Source organism: Equus przewalskii, chromosome 18, assembly GCF_037783145.1.
Source record: "Equus przewalskii isolate Varuska chromosome 18, EquPr2, whole genome shotgun sequence".
NCBI lineage: Eukaryota > Metazoa > Chordata > Mammalia > Perissodactyla > Equidae > Equus > Equus przewalskii.
Window position 1 is genome coordinate 28,568,445 of NC_091848.1, and position 26,621 is coordinate 28,595,065.

The following is a 26,621-nucleotide window of genomic DNA, read 5'->3' on the forward strand; positions in this document are numbered from 1 at the left end:
TCGTGAGATGAAATGGGTCAGAGAATCCTCTAGCCACTTTCTAAGATGAGGCAAGATGGGCAGTGAGACTTATCAGGTAAAGGAAATGAGAAGGAGCATGGTGGATCTGTGAGACTAAAGGTAGAGTAGTATGGCTGAAGCATAGGGTATAAGTGCTATGGTGGGGGAAGGAGAAGATGACGGAGAAGAAAAGGGAAGGAAGAGACTTGGCAAGACATGAACCCATACAAGTAAATAGGGTTCAGATCATGAAGGTCTTGCTTACCATGCCCAGGAGTTCAGATTTTATTTGGGTGCAGTGGGGCTCACTGAAGGTTAAGTGGCCAGTGACACAATCTGATTTGTATTTTAGAAAGATTAGTCTCCTTGCTGTGTGCTGCATAAATTGAAGAGGGTAATGCTGGAGAGAGATCAGTAAGAACGACTTTTAATGATCCTCAAGAGATGAACTAAGGCATGGCAATAGGAATGGAGCAAAGTAGAGACTTCAGAAGATATTAAGGAATTAAAACCTATAAGTCTAGATGCCTGATCAGTAAGTATTGGGTGAGAAGAGGGAATCTGGCATGTTTCTGACTTGGGAAACCTGTTCTCATTCACTGAAATTGGAATAAAAAGGGAGAGCAAGTTTATGGGGAAGGTAAGAAGACAGTGAGTTCCTCTTTCGATGTGATGAGTTAGAAGTGCATGTGGGTCAACTAAGATGACACGTGTAGTGGGTAGTTATGTAGATGGATTTGGGGCTCAGGAGGGAGATCTTACTGGAGATACAATGTGGGAGTCATAGATCTATAGATTATGGTTAAACAATGAGCACGAAGAAGATTGCTTAGAGAGAACACCCAGAGTGTACTCTGATAAACATCTGCATGTGAGAAATATGCTGTCTGCATGAAGGAAACTACAAGCCACGAACAAAGAAGTAGAAAGAAAGCTGGGAATCTGCAGTTCCAAGGAACAGAAGGACACAAGAACTTCAAGAAGGATGATGTGAGCAGTCAACAGTACAAAAAGATCAAGGGAGATAAAGAGTGGAAAGTATCTATTGGTTTTAGTCCAAAGAACTGTGTTGAGAATGTTTAAAGGTATGCTGGGACTGACAAGCAGATTTCTATGGGTTACGGTGTGAATGAGATAAAATTAAGTAGAGACAGCAAGAGTGGGCCATGTGTTAAGAAGCATGGTCATGAAAAACAAGAGATCCATCCATTCTTGTGCTGTCTAAGATCAAATGGAATAAATGTGCTTTTTTCCTCCTGGCAAGCCTTAAATATCTGAAGAGAGTGATCAGTGTCCACATTTTCTCTCATCTGAACTTCTTCAGTTCCCTCCACCATTCCTCATGTGACAGTTAGAGGTCCCTCACCATCTATGTGGTAACATCTTTAGAAAAGAGGAAAGTCATCTCCCTAGGCTATGGGTCAGAATGACCAATCTGATAATGAAATAATGAAATAGCAGAGATGAGTACCTGTTGAAAAGCATCTGTTGATACCATGAAGTGTCTCTTCATGAATTCACTTAACAAATACTCCACCAGGGATCGATATACTAGGCAACTCTGACAGAGGGAAACTGATGGATTGTTTGGGTTTTAGAGCTGTGTCTTGGGGACAGCTCTTCAGAGCCTGACTATATGGGGATAGGAGAGAGCTAAGCTCAGACTCCTGGGGAAAGGAGTCGTCATAAAGAGCAGGTTTCTCTTGCTCTGTAGGTCAGCTAAGCCTTCCCAGTGAATCTGAAGCAATAAGAGGAAAGAGGAACCTGAAACCCTGGCAGTTCTAACTCGCTTTATGAGCTGAAGTAAGTCATTTCCCTGCTCCCATCTGAGCATCTCGTTTACTTCTAAAATGAGGATGTTGAGTTAGATGATATCTAAAATGTCTGGCAGCACCTTCAAATTCTATCATGTGAAACCCAACTGAATGTTCACTTTGAGAAAAGTAATCCTGTCAGGGTGCTGGTAATATGGTATTTCTTGACTATGTGATGGTTACATGGGTGTGTTTATTTTTATGATAATTCATTGATCTGCATACTTGACTTTTTGAGTGCATGTTGTATTTCAATAAAAATGTCATTAAAATAACAAAGGCTGTAGTTGTTATTTTTGGGGAAAAATACAATTGTCAGCCTTTGAATAAATGTCTTTCCGTAAATTTCATGAAATCCATATGTGAGAAGTCACGGCTGGCCTAGCAGGAAACCCAGGCCTTGGGACAACTTCCTTAATCAAAGCTCCCAGCCAGGAGCATCTGGTGGTGAAACGTGTGCTAATGCTCCTGCCTGGCACCAGGGTTAATGCTGGGTAGGTAATAGTCACCATTAGACATAATCCACACACTCCCCTGGGACGTCCCAATAACTGGGGAAGAGGTTTGTTCTAGTTTCTAAGCATTGTCACCATCTAGTTTCTGAATCAGCAGATTCAAAATCAGGAATCCTGTTTACTTTGGAGAGAGAAGGAAATGGCTGCTGCAGGCTGAATTGTTGACCTGAGTTGATTCTCATGATTTCCCTGCTCTTTTCTTTTTCACTTGTACATGGAGAAAACATCTGAGTGCTTGTAGGCCCCGCAAAATACATCACTAGGACCAACATCTTTATTCTGGTCAGTTCCTTAAATGTTGCTTTTTTTGTTTTTTAGAGGGTGTGAGGAGGTTGGTAATGTTGCCTTAATTATTCTCCTCCCAAGAATGCCACCACTATTCTGTCCCCTCCTTGCCCTAGGCTCTTCATGGTCAGGCTATTGCAAAGTAGGACACTTCTGCTACTGCCTGAGATAAGTCCTTACAGTTGATGCCTGCCTTACAGGTTGGCTTCTTTCTACTTTTTCAAATACATCTCTAGTCAACTCTCCCCTGACTCACAAATCTTTGTACAGGTATATTTTAATATCTACTTCCAGAATTTATCTTTGTGGGAGAATTCCATTTATTTGGGATGTTGAAGGGGAAAACCTGAGAGACCTGGATATGTGGATGAAATAGATATGTATTTTAAATAATAAGCAAACACACACACAAAGAAGAAAGTGTTACCCTGGAGAGAGAAGAAACAGATGAATGGTGCAAAGTGGACCACACATGATGTGACTCACCTCTCCATGACTTCTCTCGATCTTTAATGAAGTTGTTAATCTCATGAGGTCCTTGAGGCAAGTGGAATCCTTACAGTGCTAAGCCCAGACTCTGCATTTGGGTTGACCATAAGGGATGGAGGTGTGACAGCAGAGAGAAGGGCATACCGAGAAGGTGTGAGGAGGATTTCAGACTTTCATCCTGTCAGACAGTGGAGTTTGAATTGAGTGTTACCAGCTCATCAAGGGGTGGGTGCTGGAGGTGAGCAGCAGACATCTCAGTTAGTTACACCATACTACCTGCTGTCCTTTGAACACACCTCTTCTTCACACCTCACACCTCTGCCTGGAATGTCCTTGCCCATCCTCCAATAAGCAGTGGGGTCTGAGGCACCTTTATCCACACCTCTGTGCTTCCACACTCTCAATCACTCACCCCTGGTACTCTCATCTTCTGTTTCCATTGTGTTTTGTGCACATTCGCCTATTATGGCTCTATCACATCAGTCTACAATTATCCCCTTATGTTTCCATCACCTCCACTAGACTATGACCTTCTATAGATGGAAGACTGTGGCATGTGTTTCTCTGTGTGTCTCTGTGGGGGTAAGTGTTTGTGTGCAGAAGATGTTTCCATTCATGCCTCACGTAGAGTTTCATTACTCAGTCCACAAACATTTACTGGGCACTCATGTATTAGGTATGAGGTAATGTGGGAAGAGCAATGGATCAGAGACAAGCCTTGCCTTTCAGATCTCACATCCGGCAGAGAAACAAGCAGAGCATCCATCCATCCGTTTGAGAACTTGAACTCAGTGCCTATTGTGTACATGCCCACACCAAGTGCTGGCTATAAAGATGAGTGCAGCACAGTTCTTGCTTTGGAGTTGCTCACAGCCCAGGAATGAAGACAGGAGAGTAAATGGTGATTACAGAACAATGTGACACATGCTGCAGGAGTCGGGAACTCAAGCACGATCATAACCCCAACTGGGTGAGTGCTGGAAGTGTTCATGGAAACGTGCAAGAAAATTAATCTCAAGGAATCACAAGGGATTTGTAATCTCACATAGTTCTTTAGTCAATATCTGCTTGTCTTTATCAATTATTTTCTGTATATATTTTTGAGGAAACCCCTCTAAACTTAGTATCTTGTGTGAAGAGCTCAGCAAAACTCTAAATTTTTCCCTTCTTAAATGCAAGAATAATTATTGAGGCTCTAGTACCTGTCTGGCCCTGGCCTGGGTGAGGTGCCCAATGCTCCACAGTGGATGTCCCTAGCATCTCAGGTCAGTGTGGGTGTCCATTTGCATTAGAGGGAAATCAGAGGCCAAGCACCACAGCATCTCCACAATCGGTGCCCAATTTTGTAACTGCCATCACAATCCTCTTTCTCTAACCCTATAGCATTGGAATCACAAGGGTAATAATATGCTTGATTGGAATCATATAATGAAGATGAGATGCTCTATAGGCTTAGATCTAGAATATTCTGAGCGCTGGAGAAAAATCAATCAAATCTTGTGAAGTGATTGAGCTAGAAGTAAACTTAGGAATAATTTAGTCCAACAGCTTTCAAACTTCAACACATCTTTTGCCCCAAATGAAAGCTTCAGAAGACGTCCATAAACAGATAAACAGATCTGTTGTGATTAAAATGGGTTAGTCATTTCCACGAGTACAGTTCGCAAACCAGAAAGTCTGGCCCCTTGTTTTGTGGATGAGGAACCTGCAGTGCAGAGAGGGCAGGCGACTTGCCCGGGGTTACCCAATGAGTGAGAGAGGGAGTGGGGACCCACATTTCTTTATCCTGGCCCTGAATTCTCCCCCAACCCCCTGCTGAGTGAAAGTACTAGTAGCAGAGCAGAGGGCCCTGAGCTAGGAGGGAAGAGACCCTCCATCAATTCGACTTTCCCGCAAGACATGGAGCAGCCCCGTTGGCATGCTATCACTAATGTACAAAATGCAAAATTGTGAAGAATTGTTTGCCAATTTTCTTATCTCAGTTGGCACAGAGGAGGGCTTGTTGGAGAGTTTCAAGGTGTTAGATTATTGTTGCTTATCCACCGCACATCCCTCGGCTGTTCTCACAGAAAGACTCAGGAAAGGCTGCACACATAAATTCACATAAATTACCTTTACAAAATGTCAAAATTAAAAGTGGATTTTTATTTCGGGGCTGTGTCTCAAGAATGTTAACCCTTTCATGTGGGTAGAGATGTCACCATCAGAAAAGCACAGTTGACATCTTTGAGTGCAACACAAACCACAGGAACTAACTCCCACGCTTCCTTCCCAGCCAGGCACTGCCTCACCTGTGCAAGGGGAGCAGTTCTTGTTAACAAACCATAGACTTTTCTAGGCTCCTGGCTGGCCCACAAATATTCTTCTGGATATAGTATTTTTAATCCTGTGGTGGCCATAACTTCATTCTCTGTTGTTTTTAACTCTTTTTTAATGAACGTGAGTGGGAGTTTAGGAGAGACACATAACCCATCTGGGCCTCAGTTTCCTCATTTTACAAAATGTGGAGGTTAGAATAGATGAGTATTTCCTAACTAGGCAGTCTGTCTTTCCAAGAGTCCAGAGAGGTTGTAACAGGGACATTCAACCAGCTATTAACATTTCAAGAGCTTTATGGAAATCACAGATACCTGCAGTGGCTTACATACGTTAAAAGACATCCAGTGGAGGGCTGGCCTAGTGGCAGAGTGGATAAGTTCATGCACTCTCCTTTAGCAGCCCAGTGTTCACAGATTTGGATCCCAGGTGCAGACCTATGTGCTGCTCATCAAACCATGCTGTGGGGGCATCCCACATACAAAATAGAGGAAGATTGGCACAGATGTCAGCTCAGGGCAAATCTTCCTTAGCCAAAACAGGAAGATTGGCAACAGATATTAGCTCAGGGCCAATCTTCCGCAGCAGAAAAAATTAAAAAAAAAAAAAATCCCTTGGAGACTTTTGGAAATATCAGGAGACAGACTCGGAAAGTGAGGAAAGCAAGGAAGAGATGGGTTGTGCAGGCTTGCCAGGGAGGCAGAGAGAGCAAGGAGCCAAGAACTTCTTAAAACAGATCAGAAAAGGGGGAAGGTAGTGCTGAAGAAATGAGGAGAGGCATAGCCCTTGAGAAGAGGTTGTCCATGAAACAGCCCTGGGTTTTACCAGTATCTCTGTTTAATGTCAATCCTGTCTTCTTGATAGAAACTATGATACTTTCTGTTATGTCCAAGCTGTTCTTTATTAAACTCTTGTGAGAGGGGGAAAAAAATCCCCAAACTCCCCCTTTCTTTGTCTCTGGCTGGAGTTGTGGCTACTCAGTGTCTCCAGCTTCTCCTTTCACGGTGATTGGAAGTTCTTGCCACAGCTAGAAGGACCTGCAACTAAAGCATACAACTATGTACTGGGGGGACTTGGGGAGAAAAAGCAGAAAAAACCCCAAAGTTCTCAGGGTAGTTATTCATGTACTTCTCTTGGAAACAAATATTTATAGGGGGTTGACTATGTTGGATCTCTGAGAGTTTAAGAAAGCAAAAATAATTATCTTAAGATTGCACAGTTTGTCTGCAGGACAGAAGATTTCCAGTACGTGGTGGAACAGACTCCTCCAGGATAAAGAGTTTGGAAAGTGCTGGAACGAGGGAATATTTCTAGCTCTGATGGTCTAGCATGGAGCCCCAGAATGGAACTATTAAGAAGGCAATGTGAGTAGTAGGATGAAGATGTGAGTCAGGGCCACATTATCACTTCCACGAGCCCAAAACTCTTTTGCCTTTGTGGACCTCTCCATTATAATAATGTAATGTTAAAACTTATGTTTCTATAACTTTAAATATTTCAATATTTTATTTTATTTTGGCTTTAGGCAAAATGTAATAGATTTTGGGTACCCTACCAATTTCACTTTTTTTCTGATATGAGAAAAAAATGAAAACATTTATTCAACCATGAAATACAGTTTTTCCCCTCTGATTTTAAAATAAATTAAAACATTTCCTGAGGCCCTAAAAGTTTTGTGGACCCAGGCACTGTGCCTGCTGTTCCTAAGGTAAGTCAGCCTAGCGCCAGGTGTGGGAGAAAGCTTCATCGGGCAGTGCTGAGGCCGGGTGCTCATGGGGGAGAAGCTGGGAAGGAGCCCTGCTTCATGGGGGCTGTTTGGCCAATTCCACAGCAAAGCAAAGCTGACTGGCAGCAGCCATTTGGCAAAAGCGTCTCCATTTTACCAGTGCGTGTGTTTGATAGTTGCTTCTCTACTTTGCTTGTAAGTGCTACAACTTGAAATGGTGAGCTAGAGTCCAGGAGCCTGCTGTCATGTTTTGATTCTATTTAGCTGTGTGACTTTGGGCAAGTCTTTCACCTCAGTGTTCCAAAATTTGCAAAATGAAGGAGTTGGACTAGACGATAATTCTCTAGCTGTAATTTATGCACTATATGCTTCTGAAATATGAGAAAAGTCACAAAGAGATAGATGAAAGCATGTACACAAAGGAGGCAGGTCTGCTAGACCAGGATCCAGAAATAAGTTATTTACTGCAATACTGTATTAAATTTAGCTCTGCATTTGCTGGCAGCTGAGAAATATAGAATTCTTATTGTTTGACCAAAGGAAGGGTAGCACCTCTTTAGGTTTTTATTTGGCATTTTATTGGAGGAGGTCATTGATAGGATGTGACCTCTGTTTGGCCCACGTGACCCAGGCAATGGGAAGCTCCTCACCCTCTCCCTGTCCTTGGAAATTAGGTTCTACCCACTGTTCCCACAGTGGGAGTCATTTTGAAGGATGCAGCCTTGAGAGAATAAGGTGTTTTTGAGACCATCTGGATGGTATATGTGGCTGAACCCAGTTAAGGCCTCTATATATAGTTTTAAGTTTCTGGTGGGCCAGTGTGGAGATCTGCTGTCTTGCGGACACCCAAGACAAGCCTTCGTGTAAGTTTCCTTGCTTACTAAACCTGCCACCTACCGATGTGGAAGGGTCTGCTTCTTTCTCCGGTCTCTCCTTGCCTTCCAGGTATGGGGGCCAGTTTCAGATTTCATCCGGAAAGCTCCTGAGTTTGCATTTATTCATACATTTTGTTTCTTATTAGGAAAGCAGCACACACACGATTTTAAATTTTTTAAAAAGCAAAGATTCACTTATGATCAGACCACCTCAATCAATCTGAATATCTCCCCTCTAGTCTTTACCAATGTAAAAATTATTCAAATCATCATTACCAGGGAAAATTTTGGTCTTTGATTTTTTTCACCCAAGAAGATCCATCCTTTACTCTCATGCTGCTTCAGTGCTTGTACCTGCTGTTTTAAGTGTGTGCACAACACCAATTGGACAGACTTAGTGAGTCCTTGGCCATTAGGTGTTTAGATGATTTCCAATTTTTCATCACCACCCAGAATAAGCAATTAATGTTGTAGTCTTTTCCTTCTTTAGGATAATTTTCATTCCATGAATTCCCTGGAATGATAAAATTAGGTCAAAAAGTATGCATTGTTTTTTTCTAAGCCTTGACTGTCTGTTTCCCTTGGAAATTGTACTGCGTTTACACTCCTGTTCACTATATGCTAAGATAAATTTGCTGGATAATCTTAGGGAACAATGATCCTTTTCAATTCTAAATGGCTCCGATGGGTCTGTTGCAAGGCATCATTTATCCATGTAAGAGCAATGGAGACATCTTGTTTTCACTGGATTTGTTACTAGTATTAATATGCTTTTAATATTTCGATGTATGTTGTCTTATAGGGGAAGAGGGAGGACTCCCTCCCCCCACTCCTTTCCCTCTAGATCTCATGGCTGGTCAAAGAATTAAAAAGGCAGGTTAGCAGGAGAAAATAAAACAAAGTTTAATAACATGTAAACATGGGAGAAACCCAGGAAAACTGAGCAATTTGCTACAAGGGCCAAAATTGCCACCTTAAATACCATCTTCAGCTAAAGACAAGGGAGGATGTTGGGGATAGTGGTTTAGGACTTCAAAGGGGAAGAAGGCAATTCATATGGAGATGCAAAAGCAAATGTTTGTTAGACAACTTTTGTTGGGCCTCCTATAGAGAATGTGGCCTGAGACAGAATTTTGATAAAATGGGCTTGTGGGTGCCTTTCTTATCACACCATTTTACATTATATGATAGTTATCTCATGGTATTAGCTCCTGCCTGGATCAGACCTTCTATCCTAAATTCTTTTAGGCAGTTGGGGAGAAGGCCAAATGTCCTTCCTGAGTCTTCTGAACCTTTATTGTGTTTAGCTCTAAATAGTCCGCATACCAGAGTGGCGCATCTTGGGGTGGCCTGCCCTGAACACCATCAGTCTGTTTAAGCAGGGATAGAAGGGCATGTTTTGTTGAATTGAGAATAAACATTGTCTGGGCAGGTGGCGATGAGGAACGGAGTGGACTGCTCAGATGCATGGCACTCCTCTCCTATCAGGGAAGCTATTGAAGAGGTTACATTCCTTATCCTTGCAAAGACATCCTTACGACAGGCACAGAGCTGGAATCATTCCAGATGGAGGTGTCTGGGCTCAACTTCTGCACTGCTCGTGGCTGTGAGAATTTAACTGGAGCTGAGAGTTTCCTTCTTTCCTGGATCTCAAATAGTTCAGTCTCAAAGTGCTCCACTTCCCTTCCCCAAGTGCTTCCAGAGAAGACAGCCTGGGGGAGAGGAAGCGCTGCTAATTAAATCCTCCCTCTGTTTTCCAGGCACAGGAGCCTCTCGCAGATGTCTGTTGTGAGGCGCCTGTTCACAGAGTGCGACAAATACAGAAGCAGGCTTTCCTCCTCCAAAGGCACAAACCTTCCTTCACAGGTTACAGGGAACTCTAGAAATGCACTGACTTCCAACCACCACCGTATAGAGGCAGCAGACCTGCATAAATAGAGCCTGTAGCTGCCAGGAGGCCAGAGTGCCTCACTGATCTCTCTTTCTCTTTCACACACACGCACGACGCCACGCACACGCACACACACGCATTAAATTTCTCCTGCTTCTTCCTGTGTAGCTTGTATTTCTCATAGGCCAATCTCTGCCTTTTGTACACCTAACTTTAAAAAATTACCTAAAACTCAGCGAAGCTTTCCCTTTGTAAGACAGCACGCATCATGGTGGTCATTCTAGACTCAAAGCATGGTTGGGAGTCCTGGATGGGTGTCCAGGTGCTGCCACAACTATCCAAGTGTGCCCTGGGTGAGTCCCATCAACTCTGTGATCCCCAGAGAGATGGAGATGAAACCATCCTCCTAGGGCTGCTGGGGGGATCCAGTGAGATAACCTGTAATATGATCTGCAGAGGCCTTCTCCCTGGTGAGTCCCCTAACCAACTGTGTTTTCTCCTACATTCAAAGCCCTCCGGATGACTGTACATGTCCCTGTTTGCCTGAGATATTCCCAGTTAACTCCCATCATCCTGGCATAATTGTTAATAGCACCCTTTGCATGCTCAAAAGTGTCCAGGTTTATGCAACAAATTACATGGTCATACTTTTTTACCTCTTTTGAATACTCTCATTAATCTCAATTTTAAGAATCAACTTGCTGGGGATAGGGGCTGTTTCTCACTTTCTGGTATTTCACAAGAATCTAGGAAATTTAATTTGTCTGATTAAGAACACTGAGAAAGCCATGAGAATAAGATGGCTTTCCCAGGAACTCACAAAACTGGGCATGAAACCCTCCTTCCTCTTAGTGTTGGCAGTGTGCTTACCATAGGAATGACTATCCGGCTTCAGCTTGAAAATGGCGGCCTGATGAGAGCACTTTTCACTAGGCTAGCACGTCCCTTCTGTTTTATTTTGTTTTGTTTTGCTTATATTACAAAACAGAAATAAACTTATTGTGTTTTTATTTGTCATATACAATCATTGTAAGCATCCAGAGACTTATGAAAACAGAAAACAAAAATCACCTGTAACCCTACCCTCCAGAGATAATCATTGTTAACATATATATATATATATATATATTTTTTTTTTTGGTGAGGAAGATTGTCCCTGAGCTAATATCTCTGCCCATCTTTCTCTATTTTATATGTGGGATGCTGCCACAGCATGGCTTGATAAGCAGTGTGCATGTCCGTGCCTGGGATCCAAACCCACAAACCCCAGGTCACCGAAGCGGAGCTTGCGAACTTAACCACTATGCCACCGGGCTGGCCCCATTAATATTTTATTTTAGTTCTTTTCAGACCTTTTCTAACCTCTGTCATATGATAAATGAATGTACATATGCAAGTCCAAGCTTTCTTCCTTCCTTCCTTCCCTCCTTTCTCCCTTCCTTCCTTTCTTCTGTTTGTCTTTCTTTCTGAATTCTTTTAACAACTTTGAATAACATTATTCACAATATTTTATAACTTACTTTTTTCTATTAACAGTATATTTTGGACATCGTTCTGTGATAAAAATACGCACTCACATTTTTAATGACTCCGTTGTATTTCACTGTATGGTATAACACGTCTTATTTAGCCAGTTCCCTGCTGATGGGTTCTTAGTTTCGCCATATTCTTTTGCTGTTAGATATAATGTTGTGTGTGTCTAACATTGCTATCACACACAATATTTTGCCATTAGACATAAAGTTGTGTATTTTTCTGCTATTAGACATAATGTTGTGATGAAGAACCTTCTATATTGACGTCTTTGGGCATTTGTTCAAATTATTTCCTTAGGATAAATTTTTAGAACTGCAATCTTTCTGTTAAAAAAACCTGATCAGTTCGAAGTGCTTTTTGTGCCCTATTACTACCTAGGTAGCACACGAGAAGGCACAGTATTGTTGCTTTCACCTCTTAAATAAGCTTCAGTCTGGTGGATGTTTAAGCAAAAATGCTATGAAATCTTGAAGAGAATTTGTCTCGTAATTATTTCATATTACTCTTGCCTTCTTCAGCTGCCTGTTCCCTGCCGTTAAAGATGAGAAAATGGAACTACTTGCAGCCTCCTTTTCTTTGTCTAGAGGGTCTCTGCTTCTCTCCCCTGGTAAATGGCCCTGTGGGATTGTGGAGTTTGCATTATTGAACTGCATCCATCAATGCCTCTCTTTAGTTCACGTGTGGGTGGGTTTGTTAGTTTCAGGAACATCATTTGCTCACTGTAGTCTGTTTTGCCATAGCCAGGGCACAGGTGACTTTTCTTTTCTTCTAATGAGAAGATTATTTCTTCCCTTGTTTTAAGCTGAAGAGATGTCAATGATTGGGAGTTCCGAAGCATTCCAGCCTGTGTCTCTGAAGCAAGAAGGAGATGACCAACCTTCTGAGACTGATAAGCTGTCCATGGAGGACGGGGACCTAGTCAAGGACCCAGTGCCAAGCCAGATTTCAAGACAGCCAAGTGTGACTGAATCAACATTCTACCCCAATCCGTATCACCGGCCTTATATCTCACGGAAGTACTTCGTTACACGGGTAAAATTGTTGGTGCTCTTAAGTACTACATAAGACTTCTCTTTAAAAAATCCTAGTATCCTTCTATATACCACATGTTTTACTAAATGTTCTCACATGTCTCATGTAACAGTCATAATAACTGTGAAGAAGTTATCCTTATCTCCATTTTACAGATGAAGGATCTGAATTTCAGAGAAGGGAAGGGTCTATTTTTGATCGCCAGATAATACTGAGGAGAAGCAGGTCCTCCAGCCTCCATAGATCTTTGGCTCCTCAGTCCTGTGTTCATGCTAAACCTAACATCGACCAATTAATGTTCTGTGGAAAGAGAACCAGAGCAGCTGGAATATAGTGCTGTGATCCCAGAGTTGGTGTTTACTGTATATTTGAAAAGATATGGGTGATGGAGTGAAAAAGCTTGCTGAGAATAGGCTGAACTTCAAGGGTCTATGTTGGGATACTGGTATTACAGTGTGGGAGCAGGCACTTTAAAATCCCAAACCTATAGCTGCAGTCTGGAGCTGAGCTCTCTTCCCTGTGCATTGGAGCTGGGAAAGTAAATGGATGGATGGGTAATGAGGACGGGTTTGTATGTCTAGATGTAAAAAATGATATTTAAACTTCTAGCATTTGGATCAAGTGGAGAGTGGACAATGTGTTTCTAGTCCCTTTCTTTGTCTTGAACTCTCTTTCCCACTTATAGATCTTCTTTCCCAATCCTTCAACATTCTTGTCAACACAGTAGTGGTTAGCTCATAGGCTACAATCAACTGGGGGCAAAATCAGGGATTTGCGTTGTGGCAACAGAGACCATCTCATTTTTCAAGTGTACGTGGAACATCTCTATTGAAAAAATTTTTTTCCACTTAATCTCATAAATAAATGAGGCCAAGGTTCTGTGGCTATTTGCAAAGCTTTAATTAATTAATCCTTATTTTGTAGCTTTTAAAATGTATCTTTGGTTAAGATAAAGTTTTAACAAAAGGGACTCAATGTGTTATGTGTGTGTTTGAAGATAACGTGTACCCATATCACCTATATTCATTGACTCTTCCGTGCAGGGTGCTTTGGTAGGTGCTGTACTGTGTTTGTGTGAGTCTTTTTGCTTATGTAGGACATATGGTTTGTTTTCCAAAGTATGGGAATTTTATTGAATATGCCAAGTTAAGTTATAAGATATAGCTGCAGAGGAAATCAAAGATTCCTCTAAAGTTTTCTTACCATTGATATTGATCATGTAGCAGTCAGGGTTTGATGAGAGACGAACACCCATGAGAGATACAGAATAAGGGATTTATCATTGGAAGCTGGTGTCATTATGAGAACTGGCTGAGAAATCTATGCAAATCTCTTGTCTTTGCATCTAGTGACAGGCCTGAAGTTGCTATAGGTCAACCAGTTGGCAGTTGTGAAGAGGAAATAGGGAATAGGGAAAAACTGGAACCTGTATGGACAAACTGGAATTCCCCATGACCAAGTGGAACTAGTGAGGAAAAACTGGAACCTGTGTCTGTCTCTTACCGAGTCTAAACTTGAAGATGTGAGTCCCTTTCAGGAGACACTGGCGTCTTTTTCCACTGAGCTGCACACTTAGCCCATGGGAAGGAGACTCTGTGGGAGGAGCTCTGACTGTCACAAAAGGTGCTGCCCCAAGCCGTCAAGTGAGCCAGGAGATCAGCAGCTGTGAATCTGAGCTGCCACAGTGCCTGGTGGCCTGCACTCATCTTCAGCAAGGAAAATGACTGATGTTTCATTTCTGCCTTTCCAGTCTTACACAAACATCTCTTGTGGCCAACCCTAATTTGGAAACAGACGGGAAAGGGAATTCTAGAAAATATAGTTTCAGCTTAGCTAAATTGGCACAGTCAAAAGCCACCATGGAGGTTTTATGTATTTATCTGCATGATGCCTTTATTTGTATGGCTCTATGGAGCTTAGAAAGTCAAGGCCCTGGGAACAACGCTGTGAGGCAGGCAGGGAAGGGTTTCTCACTCTTGTTTTAATGGTAAACATACTGAAGTTTCAGAAGAGTGAAGTGACCTGTCTGAGTCACACAATATTAGTGGAAGAGCCAGAGCTAGAATCTGTATCTTCTGTCTGGAAGGCCAGTGCTCATCCTACCATAATGTACAATTGAATTTATGGCCTATTTATAAGGATTTTTAATGTCTGGCTCTGATCCATGGGAAGAGCATCTTCTCTATCAGGTGTATAGAAAATAACCGTAAGTTCTTGGGAAGGAAAGCCTTCTTCTAATCTTATTAGTGAGTCCAAAGTAGACCTGAGGACTCCTTAGGAGCCGTGAGGACTGCATTCCTAAGGCACTCAACCTTTACTCCTTCAGACCAAGAGACGTGATATGAAAAGTTCTTTTTAGCATGTGAGTATAATGAATGTGCTTTAATGTATGTGAGGATAATGAAAATACAGCTGTTGGCTCAACTGAAATTTATAATGATAAGTGTTTTTTTGAATAAATGTATCCAGTTTTCCTACCATGTAAACCACAAATCTGGTCTGATGTAGTGGTAGTTGAGAAAATGGGGGAAATGCATGTATGTATGTATGTGTGTGTGTACGCATTTATATTTACGTACAAATTTCCTCATCTGCAAAGTGTGGATAAAATACCAGTATTATATGGAGGTTTAAATAAGTTAACTTTGTAAGAGTGCTTAGTAGGGTAGCAGTAAAGAGACTTAGGTGAAAGTAGCCGATTCATTTTCTCAAGGAATAGTTAAATAAGACCAAGGCTCTGAATGATTCAGATCTATGAAGGATTCATCATAAAGTATCACTTCTCAGAACTGAAATGAGATCTATAGATGATCTGGTCCAGTGATTCTCAATCTTTACCAAGCAAACAAATCATCAGAGATCTCGTTAAAATGCTGCTTCTGATTCAGCAGGTCTGGAGTGAGGCCTTAGATTCCACATTTATATAAACTCTGTGGCAATACCAATGCTCTCTGTCCACAGACCACACTTTGAGCACCAAGGAGCAATCTACACTCTTGTTTTCATAGGCAGCCAAGGCCCAAAGAGGGACAGTTGCTTGTGCAATGTCTTGACAATTAGTGAGCACTGACTTGCCCAAGAGGCTAGTAAGTGGCAAACCTAGGGTTAGAACCACAGTTTCCTAATTTCCAATTCATAGTTCTATGATCCCATGCAGCAATTAAAAAGAAATCAATTTATTACAGTGTAATAATTTACAGTATATATGTTTCAAATTCAGAAGAACAGTACGTGAGTGAGTAGACTAATTCCTTGGTCAAGTGTTTTATTTTATTAAAAGACTTTAGGGGCTGGCTCTGTGGCCGAGTGGTTAAGTTCGTGTGCTCCGCTGCGGCAGCCCAGGGTTCGGATCCTGGGCGCGGACATGGCACCGCTCGTCAGGCCACGTTGAGGCAGCGTCCCACATCCCACAACTAGAAGGACCGGCAACTAAGATATGCAACTGTGTACAGGAGGGGTTTGGGGAGAAAAAGCAGAAAAAAAAGAAAAAGATTGGCAACAGTTGTTAGCCCAGGTGCCAATCCTGAAAAAAACAAAAACAAAAAACCCCTGACTTAAAAAAAAAAAAAAGACTAAAATCATTTCACAGGAGGTGGATTATTAAAGAAAAAAGGAAAATATGGATAAGCAAAATAAAAGTCACCATAATCCCATTGCTCAAAGTTAACCAAAATATGTTGAATGTGCTCTTATACATTTTGGTGCATATCCTTTCTTACTTTTTTTCTTACATGTACAATTTGTTGTGCAAAATAGGATTACAGGCAAAATATTTCTTATGTCAGTAACTTCCATAACATGATTTTTAACAGCTCCATAATATCCCACTGTGGAGCTGTCCTACAATTTATTTAACTTTTGCTGGATGTTTAGGTTGTTTCCTGTTTATATCTTTTAACCCATAAAGGAAAGTTATTCCTCAGCTTGCTGTTGCAGGATGGCACCCAGTTTCTCAGACGCCAGGAGTGGACACCCAATGCTATAATAAGAAGGAGGATCAGTTTGATGAGTTTCAAGCTAGATATACAAAGAGGTGACTGATATGGAAGTATAAACTAATTCAGGACAAACAAGAGGCATTTTTGGCATTATAATCTCATAAATTAGATCACACCTCTCAATACCAGATCATAAAAGAAGTCAATCTGGTCCCTTAAACCTCTTGTGTTTTTTTATGGGTTACTCTGGGATGTTGCCTCCTTCTCTCAGGCTTCTAGACCATTATTTATTTATTGCAACTTTGCCCTTCTGATATAGCTCAGCAACATTCTTGCTCAGAGCCAGAAGGAGCCTCAGAGAATATCCAATCCAACCCATGAAACACACAAAGGAGATATGACTCGTCCAAGGTCAACCAGCAATTTAGGGGCCATGCCAGGACTGGAAGCTGGCCTAGAAGCCAGGACTCCTGACACTTTCCACCACCCCTCCACTGCCTCTGACAGTGCCTTGGACAATGAATGAGACATCACAATAATGAAGGTCTGACCCACTTGCTATCAGTCTGCTTGGATAACCTTTTCCTCCTGTTTTTGTTCATCTGCTGTTACTGCTTAGACATATCTAAAAAAGGCCTAGTGCCATCTCTGAACAAAAGTACCCCTCAAGGCTAATAACTCGAGGTATTATGATAATCACTTTAGTTGTGGAGACTGATATTCAAAAGCGACTTCTTATGAAAGGAACAATACTTGATCCGCATGGGGAAAGATATTTTTAAACTCCCTGTAGGAATCTATATTTGCAGATACCTTATCAGAAAGTTGAAAGCGATTAGGGATGGGGAATTATCTCTAAATTTATACTTGAGAATGTAAATTATATACAAACTAATGGGGCTAAAACTATTTGATCTTTTAATATTTAATTAATGGTTCCCCCTGGCCTTTTTATAGCCTGTGTTCTATTGTGAGCAACGAGACTTTAATAAGCAGGTTTGGGACTTCCCATTGTGTGGCAAGATGTCGTTGCTTTCATGACACTAATTTGGCTTTCATACTCTCTCCCTTTCCCTCTTCTCTTACTACAGGGTTCCTAGTGTCTTGCTCTTATATTGGGAACAACTGAATATATTAGCTGTATTGTATTATTGTCTGTGTGATCTTCTTTCTGGTCTAGAAATTATATATCTCACTGGGCAAAAGGTTTCTCAACTCCCCTCCTTACACTGAAATCCCTTGAAGATTGTAATAGAGTTGATGTTTCTTTCTGAGGGCAGACACTTAACAATAATGAAATAAAATACATTTCTTTCATTTTTAGGGAAAGACGACTTTGCAAATCATATACAATTTGGAGCTGGTTTTCTTATCTTACCTATTTACCACAAAGTGATCCTTCTCTGGACATGATGACACCCACAGGAGAGATCTTACTGTGTCTCAGTCCCTAGGAGCATTCCTTTCTATGCCCCCCCTCCTCTCACTGTCTAGTTAAGAAGTCCAGGACAGAGGAAAATATTAGCCGGGGACAGGAGTGTTTCTTGTGTGACAACTGGCCCCGGGCTAGTCTAGCTCAAGGAAACAAACACATATGTCTTTGAAATTCTCTCAGTAGGTTTGTTTTGACTGAAGATATTCAGCGCTAGACTATTAGAGAAGATATTGCCTATTATGCTATGTAGTCCCTTATAAGTAAGGATCCCTGCTAATGATTTTTTCTTAAAATTGAGAATTAGAAATATATATGTCCTGCCTTGTGAAGCTCTCTTTTATCAGATGATGAGTACATATTATTCCATCATTATTTCCTATTAGTTTTAGTCTGCAAGGAGTCTCAGAGCTAATTGTTTCGTTTCAGTAACCATTTGATCCCCAAATCCTGGTATGATTATTTCCCTTCTGTTTAATATTAACAATAAAAATGATAATAAAGTTTTTTATTATTCAGCGCTACCAAATGTTTTTGGCATCTCCTGACAGCTCTGTCACAGTTAATATTATCGTATCCATCTAACGAATGAGTAAACTGATGTACGGAATGACAAGATGACATAATGTGTGTCTCACAGCAAGCAGAAAGGCTGGGACTGAAACCTTGTCCTAGACACAAGTCAAAGAGTTCACATGTTTTATTTCGTTTCCAACACTCCCTGGCTGAAGTTTATGATAGTACCAATAGCAACAAATGGAGGAAAGTAAAATACTTTATTGGAGTATAGTGTGTAACTGTTCCATAAGGGCATGACCAGTGTTTCTACTGAAGGTAAGAACGTCACAGACACAGTGAGGACATTGACAGAACTCCAGAGACTTTCACATCATTCGGTAAAGAACATGCTTTAGTTTTAACGTTTAACTTTTGAAAAAGTGTACAGTAAAATATCACCTTCATCCACTGTCCCCATCTTTCAAGTTCCTTTCCCACCCTTAGGGCACCGTTGTTAATGGTTTCTACCTATTCTGTTAGACTTCCTTTAGGTATATACAAGCAAACACAAATATTTATCCTTATCCCTTATCCTCCCTTTTACTCAAAAAGCAACATATCTACCCTCTCTTCTCAACGTTCTTTTCTTTCACTTAATAATATATTTTGAATCTTTCCATTTTAATACAGGTTTCCTCATTGTTTTTTACATATTCACCACATTCCATTGTATGGATGTGTCCCATAATATATCTAACTAGTTTCCTATTGATAGATATTTGGGTTGTTTCCAAATTTTTGCTATCCACAAATAAGCCTACAAAGAACATTTTATACATATGTCATTTTGCACATACACAAGAGTATCTATAGTAGAACTTCACAGAGGTGGAATGTGTGGATCAAAGGACAGATCCTTTTGATAGATTTTGTCAATTGCTTTCCATAGGGAACACAAGAAGGAAGGTTTTGAAAAATTCTACAGCATTATATTCATCTTCACATATTTTTGGCAAAGTGCCTGGCTTAAAAGCACTCAACAAAATGCTTATTTTAGGATTATTTCACTATTTTCCAATTCCACTTATGATTTTTTTCTTCTGGAAAGTGTTGGTTTTACTACCAAGTTATATTAGCTGAGGCAGAAATTATATGACTACAGGAGGAGAGACAGTAAAAATACCCATGATGAGTCATTAAAGAAAGTATTATTTTTTAGAGAACGTTGACCAGTGATCCTGGTAGAGTCAGGCTGCACCTCAAGGAGCTGAGGTTGGGTGATGGGAGACTCGTCGTGGGATATAGAGAATTTCCTTCCACAGTAGTCCAGTCCTACTAGCAGGGTCACTGAAACCAGTGATGTTGGCACAACATCCTCTGTCAGTGGGAGCTCAAGGCATGTTTGATTAATGTCCCAGAACTTACTGATTTCATGACATGCAGGTTTCAGCAGGCATGGGGTGCCACATTAGCTTTCTGACAACACTTTAACCAGAAGCAAAGGATGAAAAGAAAGTTAGAAATCATTCAGTCCACTGGCTGACTGACCAATTCAACAGGAAATTTGTTGAAATGATAGAATCAGAATCTCTTGGTGTAAGGGCTGTGATCATGTTTTCTTAAAGATTTCCAGGAGGTTTTGATATGAGCTTGGCTCAGAAAGCTTTGGTTCAGTCTACTCAGTTGTCTTATAGATAAGGAAATGGAGGCCAAAGAAAGTCAAATAATTGGCTGTAGGTCACAGAATTCATTCATGACAGATCTGGAATATGAACCCAGGTCAGTCAACCCTTTGTTTAGGAGTTGTCATGTCCATTTCCTGGATGACTTGGGCTGTGTAGAGTAAAATGGAGGGGAGGGAGAGAACTAAGTAGGTAAAGCTCTGTACCATTTACCCTCACCTATTCTTTTCCTGTTTTCCATATATGGATTCTGATGTAAGATTTTTCTTGACCAATGGACTCTGTGGCCAAAATGTTTCAAAGCCTTTTTTCACAGACTGAGAAAACAAACAAACTCAAATCCTACTACCACCCCACTTCTGGGAGGAAAAGGTGGTTGAATGAGTCCTAGCCAAGCTGGTGTCCCTGTTTCCTTTTGTGAGAAAAGGCTCTCAGGCTGGTAAAATTAGGAATGTTAATATTTTAGAGAAGATTAGGTGCTTAATATCAAAGCCTTATTATATAGAGAATACCTGAGAACTTGTAACCTACTCATCAGTAGCCCAGGGTTGGCAGTGAGGCCAGCACTGTGCTGTAGGCCTGGAAAAAGAAGGTTTGGGTTTCTTGCTTTGTCTCTGCCACTTCTTAGCCGAGTGAACCTGGCAAGTTACTTCCCCACACTTGCCCCTGTTCCCACACCTATAAAATGAAATGGTTTACACTAGATAAGCTCTGGGCTGGGGTGGTTGTCAACCTTGGCTACACATTGGAGTCATCTGGAATGCTTTTAAAAATCCTAATGTACGGATATGTGGGTCCCATCCACTGAGTATCTGACATAATTGGCCTGGTACACGGCCTGGGCCTTAAGATTTTTAAAAATTTCCTTGATGATACTGCTGTGTAGCCAAAGTTGAGAATAACTGCCTAGAGAGCAATGGTTCTCATAGTTGAGTCTCACACCAACAGCATCACCTAGGAACTTGATAGAAATGCAAGTTCTCAGGCCCACCCCAGACCTACTGAATCAGAAACTCTGGGGACAGTGCCCGGAAATCAGTATTTTAAAACACACTTCAAGTGATTCTGCTGTGCACTGAAGTTTAAGAATCATTGAGCTAGAGGGCCTATGAATTTCTTAGTACAACAGGGGTTAATCAATTTTTAAGCTAGAGGTAGGCCTCTAAGTAGGAACACCTGCATAGAGAAGGGTGAAGAAAGCCAGGAAAGGAGACAAAAAAAGCTCATTTCTCAGAGTCAGCTAAAACTATGGTCAGGATGTTGGAAGAAGGTTTGTTTTTTGTGTTTTGTTGTCATGTGCTCTTTGAAGAGAGAAACGTTTGATTTAAGAAATACATATATTGCTAAATGCTTTCAACATCCTGATAAACACGTTTGTTTGGAAAAGATGGTCCTCTGAAAATGGCTGTCTTCATTTCTATGAAAAAGCAAGAGTAAGATTGTGGAAGACAGGACTTGGATCACTTTCATCTCATCCAAGGAGAGCAGCTTAGTAAATACCAGAGTCCAAGACCAGCTCTCCAGCAGGCAGTGCCTAGAACAAACAGGCAAATGCAAGAACTTTCTTTCCTGATCAGCTTTCTGGAAGAGCTGCAGGACATACTAGCTAATCCTATGCACAAAGAAGGCTTGGTCTTCTCTAAACCAGGTATTTTCTTCTTCCTACTCAGCCAGGAGCCATTGAGACTGCCATGGAAGATTTGAAATGCCACGTAACCAAGACTTCCGGAGAGACCATTCAAGGCTTCTGGCTCTTGACAGAGTGAGTAGTGACGGCTAAGTGAAGGGCAGTGGAAATGTAGCATTTTCCTTGACGCCACTGTAACAGAATAGGAGATGGGCCTGTGGAAGACTTTCTTCTGGTTCCTCTGTAAGGTGATTAATTGACTGACATATCCAATTAGAGAGGAAAGTTTCTTGGTACCCCACAGCTGATAGTATGACCAGATTTGACTCCTACAACTGTTTTCCGGGCTAGTCACTTCACTCAACCATTACTATGACTCCTGGAAGTCAGACTTTGATCATTGCTTTCAAGGACTATTGCAGTTGTCTCCTAACTGATCACTCTGGTTCCAGTCTCTGTCTCTCACAAGCACTCTCCCTCCAACCACATCAGGCTACTAACCATCCACTCTGGGTGCAGTGGAAAGGAAGGCTAGGAAAGAGTATGAACGAAGTCAGCATATACGGTTTGAATTTTATCTTATGCACAGTAACATGAGCAGAAAAACCAGGAAAATCCTGCAGGATAGAGAAGACAGGCCACGCGTCCAGAGCTAGGATAAAAATCAAGTCTAATACTTAAGTCTTTTTGCTTTAATAACTGCCTCCATTCACCCACAAGGTTTATCTTAGCTATAAGGGCTTTCACTGCGAGTGACACCATGAAGATGGCCACGCTTCTGGCCTGCTCTGAAACTCTAGTGTCTGTGCAGTCTTTTCTTCACCCACCAGGAGAATGTTAGCAATGCCATGGTCTTTACAATGTAAGTAAAATATTCACATAATAAGGGAGTCACTTTTTTTCTTGTACAGAATCCATAATATTAATTGGAGAATGCAATTAGAGCTTCATTTCAGATACTTAATCAGTTCAGTAAGTTTTCTGGCTTAGTAACATGATCACCGAAGGATCTAGCAGAAAAGCTCAGTAATTCCTATGCTTTGAGCGAAGAATTATTTAATCTTTCACCACTGGGCAGGGCATCTTTTTTGATTAAGTTTCTGGAGGGCAACAGTTGAATGTTTAACCATCCAGGCCAGCACAACTCCCTCAATCAATGAAATGGAGAACCAGATCAGCTGTGAGTCCATCTGACTGACCACCATATTATTTCAGTGTTTCCAATGTGTTCCAAGAATTGAATGAAAATGAACTTTTGAAAACTAACCTGACAACTTTTGAGCATTTGTTTCTTCATCTATAAATGGAGATAATGATATGTACTTGAAGAGTGGGTGTGAGGACTAAATGAGATAACATTATAAAACTCTTAACAAAGTCACTAAGATAGTGGATTTCAATAGATATTAAGGCCCCTCTATTCACAAGTACTAACTGTTGGTAAAAGGCCTGTTTTTGGAAGCCTTTATTTCTGTCCTAGCCACCTCTATTTCTATCATCTCTGGTTACCTCTAATGAAAAGGAAAGCCTACAGTTCAGGCTTGTCTCTAATTCACCTTTTACCAACCCACATTTCATTCCCCACTCTTCAGCTCCCATCCGCAGAGTAAAATTTGACTTGTGCAAATGAAAAGTCTGCCTTGATTAGGACAGATGTCTGTGTAAATTCTAAAGGTCAAATCAAAAGTAAACCCTTACAAATTTTGTTTCTAAGGCGCATCTCAGTAATGGGGATGAATGAGCAAATGTGGTCCTTCAAAATCCAGTAGTGACTGTATTTGAATTCTCAAAAAATAGAATCAGTAATTTCTTTTCTTTTTTTTTCTGCTTTTTTTCTCCCCAAATCCTCTCCCAGTACAGAGTTGTATATCTTAGTTGTGGGTCCTTCTAGTTGTGGCATGTGGGATGCCGCCTCAGCCTGGCCTGACGAGCAGTGCCATGTCCATGCCCAAGATTGGAACCACTGAAACCCTGGGCTGCTGAAGTGGAGCGTGCGAACTTAACCACTCGGCCACAGGGCTGGCCCCAGTAGTTTCTTTAATAGTGAATATGTTAATTGTTTGGTTTTATTTGTATAGAAGTTTGACTCATTTTTTGGTTCATCTGAATGTTTTTGTTCAGTGATTATACAGGCCTGTAGATATCAATTATCCAAAGATAAATCAGATTGTGTGATCCGCATTGAGGTTTAGTAGCATAATTCTGTGTGTTTGACTTAACATCAACTAGAATGATTGGTAAAACTGGTAGTTTTCAGATTAAGTATGAACAGCTGTGCCCCAAAGACCCAAGTTTTGCACCCAGTGTTGAACCTAATAGGAAGCTCAAAGAGGTGGTAAGGACTATCTGGCAACCAGTTTTCTATTTCTGTTTTGTTTTTTGGTACCCATTTATTTTAAGGACAGCAATAAGGCTTGTATCCTGTGCACATGGAATTTCAAGCAACCACATTTGCTTGTTTACTGACAGGCTTTCTTCCTTTGCATACTGGAACGCATTTCTCCTCTTTAAATGGTAGTTCTTTTGTCTTCTGTTTGGTCTTCCTCTCTGCCAAAATCCTCTTACTCCTCCCCCACCCCCATGAAAAGCTACCACCAAGAAAAGATCTGATTATAGTCATTTCTACCATAGTACAAATTTGCCAGTTTCTTTTCTTTGCCAGTTAAGCCTTACAGCTGGTTCAAACAGCCTTCTTGCAATGGAAAGAGCTGCCAGTTGGAAAGAAGATGGTTCTGGCATCTGGACTAAATGAATAGGCTTCCAGTCACTGTGACTGTTTGAGCAGAAGGTGGGAGGCTCTTTGTCAAAGGAGGTGGGTGTAGAGGTTTCGAATGACCTTTCACACTTAAGTCTTTTGCTTGTTTGTAGTGCGTCAATAGAGGGAGAGGTAAAAACAACAACAGCAAAAGCAGACAGAAACCAACCACCCCAAATAACAGCATTAAAAAAACCTCAACGAAACAAACATATAAACACATAGGCCCAGAAAGGTGAGAACCTGGAGCTACTCTTGTCCCCTCTCCTCTTTATCAGAATGGAAGGAGAGCCATCCATTCAGCTCTTATGAATTACAAGGGCTATAATATTGACCAACTTCCCCAACCACACAAGACTCTTTTCAAGCATAACACTTCTTGTGTGTGATGGAAATGACTGGGCTTTATGCACATCGACTTTCAGCTCTTTCGTGAGATGCTGCTCATTCAACAGTTTAAAGAATTCCTGCTTTCAAACAAGTATTCCAATTTTGGGATGATGAGAGTAACAACCCTTTTGATGTAGAGAGCACTTTGTAAAGTATCTTCACGTCCATGAACTTGCTTTAGCTTCGCTACAGCTTTGCTGGTTTTATGACTGCCATTTTACAGATGAGAAATGGAGACTAGGGAAGACGAAGCGGCCAGATGAAGATCAGACAGAACAAGGAAGATGAACTGCACTCCTGTATTTGGGTTCTGATCCCTTCATCTCAAGGGTGTGAGCTGTAGGTGTGGGGTGATTAACGAGCCCAGCTCAATCTTTAGTCATGGTTGGCCAGACTCCTAGAAGTAGTTGGACATAGGAGGGCAAGGTGAGAACTGTCAAGAGAGGAGACTGGAGAAGTACTTAAGGGCCTCATGCATCATGGTTAAGAACTTAGATTCTGTCCCACAGGTGGTGGGGAGGCACTGAAGGGTGAGAAAGTGTGACCATGTTTATATTTTATAAAGATCACTAAAGGTCCACAATCCCTTATCCAAAACCTTTGGGACAAGATGTGTGAGTGAGATTGAGAACTTTTCAGATTTTAGAAAGGTAAAACAATGCATATGCTGTTTATTTTATGCCCCAAATGGAGGTCTGGGACAGCACCCCATAATCAAACTTGTTAATACTTTTTCAAGGAAACATGTGGTATTAAAATTAGAACAAATAAGAACAATAGATGGTCTCATGCTGGTTCTCACCTGGTTTTACCACACAGTGAGTTTGCACCACAGCTGCTATTTTCAGAGCTTTGTTGACTTTGGAATGGTGGATGAGGATTTGTGACCTGTACGTGTTTGAAATGTGAACGATCAATGAATAGAGGGAGATTGGGTGACAAGTTAGAAACTTGTGCAATATCAGCGAGGGTCTGATCCAGCGGTATGCTAGAGCTGGTTCACACTGGCTCAGAAGAGGTGAATTTTGAGAGTCACCTCTTCTTTAATTTTGTTAATTATTAAAATTAATTAATTTTGTTAATTATTAAAATTGAATTATATAAAATTTCACACCGAATAAGTTAAATTGAAAACAAGGTGATATACTCAAAGGCCTCATTTTCTGATAGTTTACTTCATTTTGCTCTTATGTTATGCTGTTGGCGTTACTTATGCCTACTATATTCGTGTAGTGAAAATACTATATGATGGTGGCCTACCATCCCTTCTCAACTCCACATTCAGTGATGCCACGTTGGTAGCTGGGAATTGGTAGTGTTTACACAATGGAAATTGCCGAACACTACAGACCAGAGCTTGATTTATTGTTTTGTCGATTGTCTAAACTTAAGAAAGTAATGGTGAATATGTTAACAATGCAGATTAAACTTAAAAGTTTGCACTGTCTGTGGCTGTTACATTGTAATAGCACACACACAAAAACTGAGGAAATATTCTTGCAGCATTCAGAAACTATTATCCAATTCAGCAAAAAGTCACCTTTCTCATTACTGAATGGATGAAGTCTGGACAGGTGGCTGAGGAAAGGTTAACGCCAGGCAGATGTTGCAAAGTTGCAGATGGTCTGTGTTCTGGGCCCGTGGCTGGGGCATATGCCACTGGCCGTTCTCATACCTACACTGCTGACTGTCAGCCCAAGCTGGGAATTACGAAAAGCTTCTTCTTTCTCCTATATCCCTCTAGCGCTCTCTACTGCAGAAGCGTAAGGAGGTGCACACTTTAAAGGAGAAATGCTTAAAGAAATTCTGTTGTTTATCAT

At 41.1% G+C, this 26,621-nt stretch overlaps 1 protein-coding gene across 2 annotated transcripts in view; it reads left to right on the forward strand.

Annotated features, from left to right (window-relative positions):
• The window catches only part of TPRG1 (tumor protein p63 regulated 1), a 199,357-nt gene that overhangs the window by 83,120 nt on the left and 89,616 nt on the right, over positions 1 to 26,621 (forward strand). For both annotated transcript variants that reach the window (XM_070582519.1, XM_070582518.1), the window contains exons 2-3: positions 12,250 to 12,479; positions 21,700 to 21,791. In XM_070582519.1, the coding sequence (XP_070438620.1) occupies positions 12,258 to 12,479; positions 21,700 to 21,791 (314 nt within the window). In that variant the 5' untranslated portion in view covers positions 12,250 to 12,257. The remainder of the gene's footprint in view (positions 1 to 12,249; positions 12,480 to 21,699; positions 21,792 to 26,621) is intronic.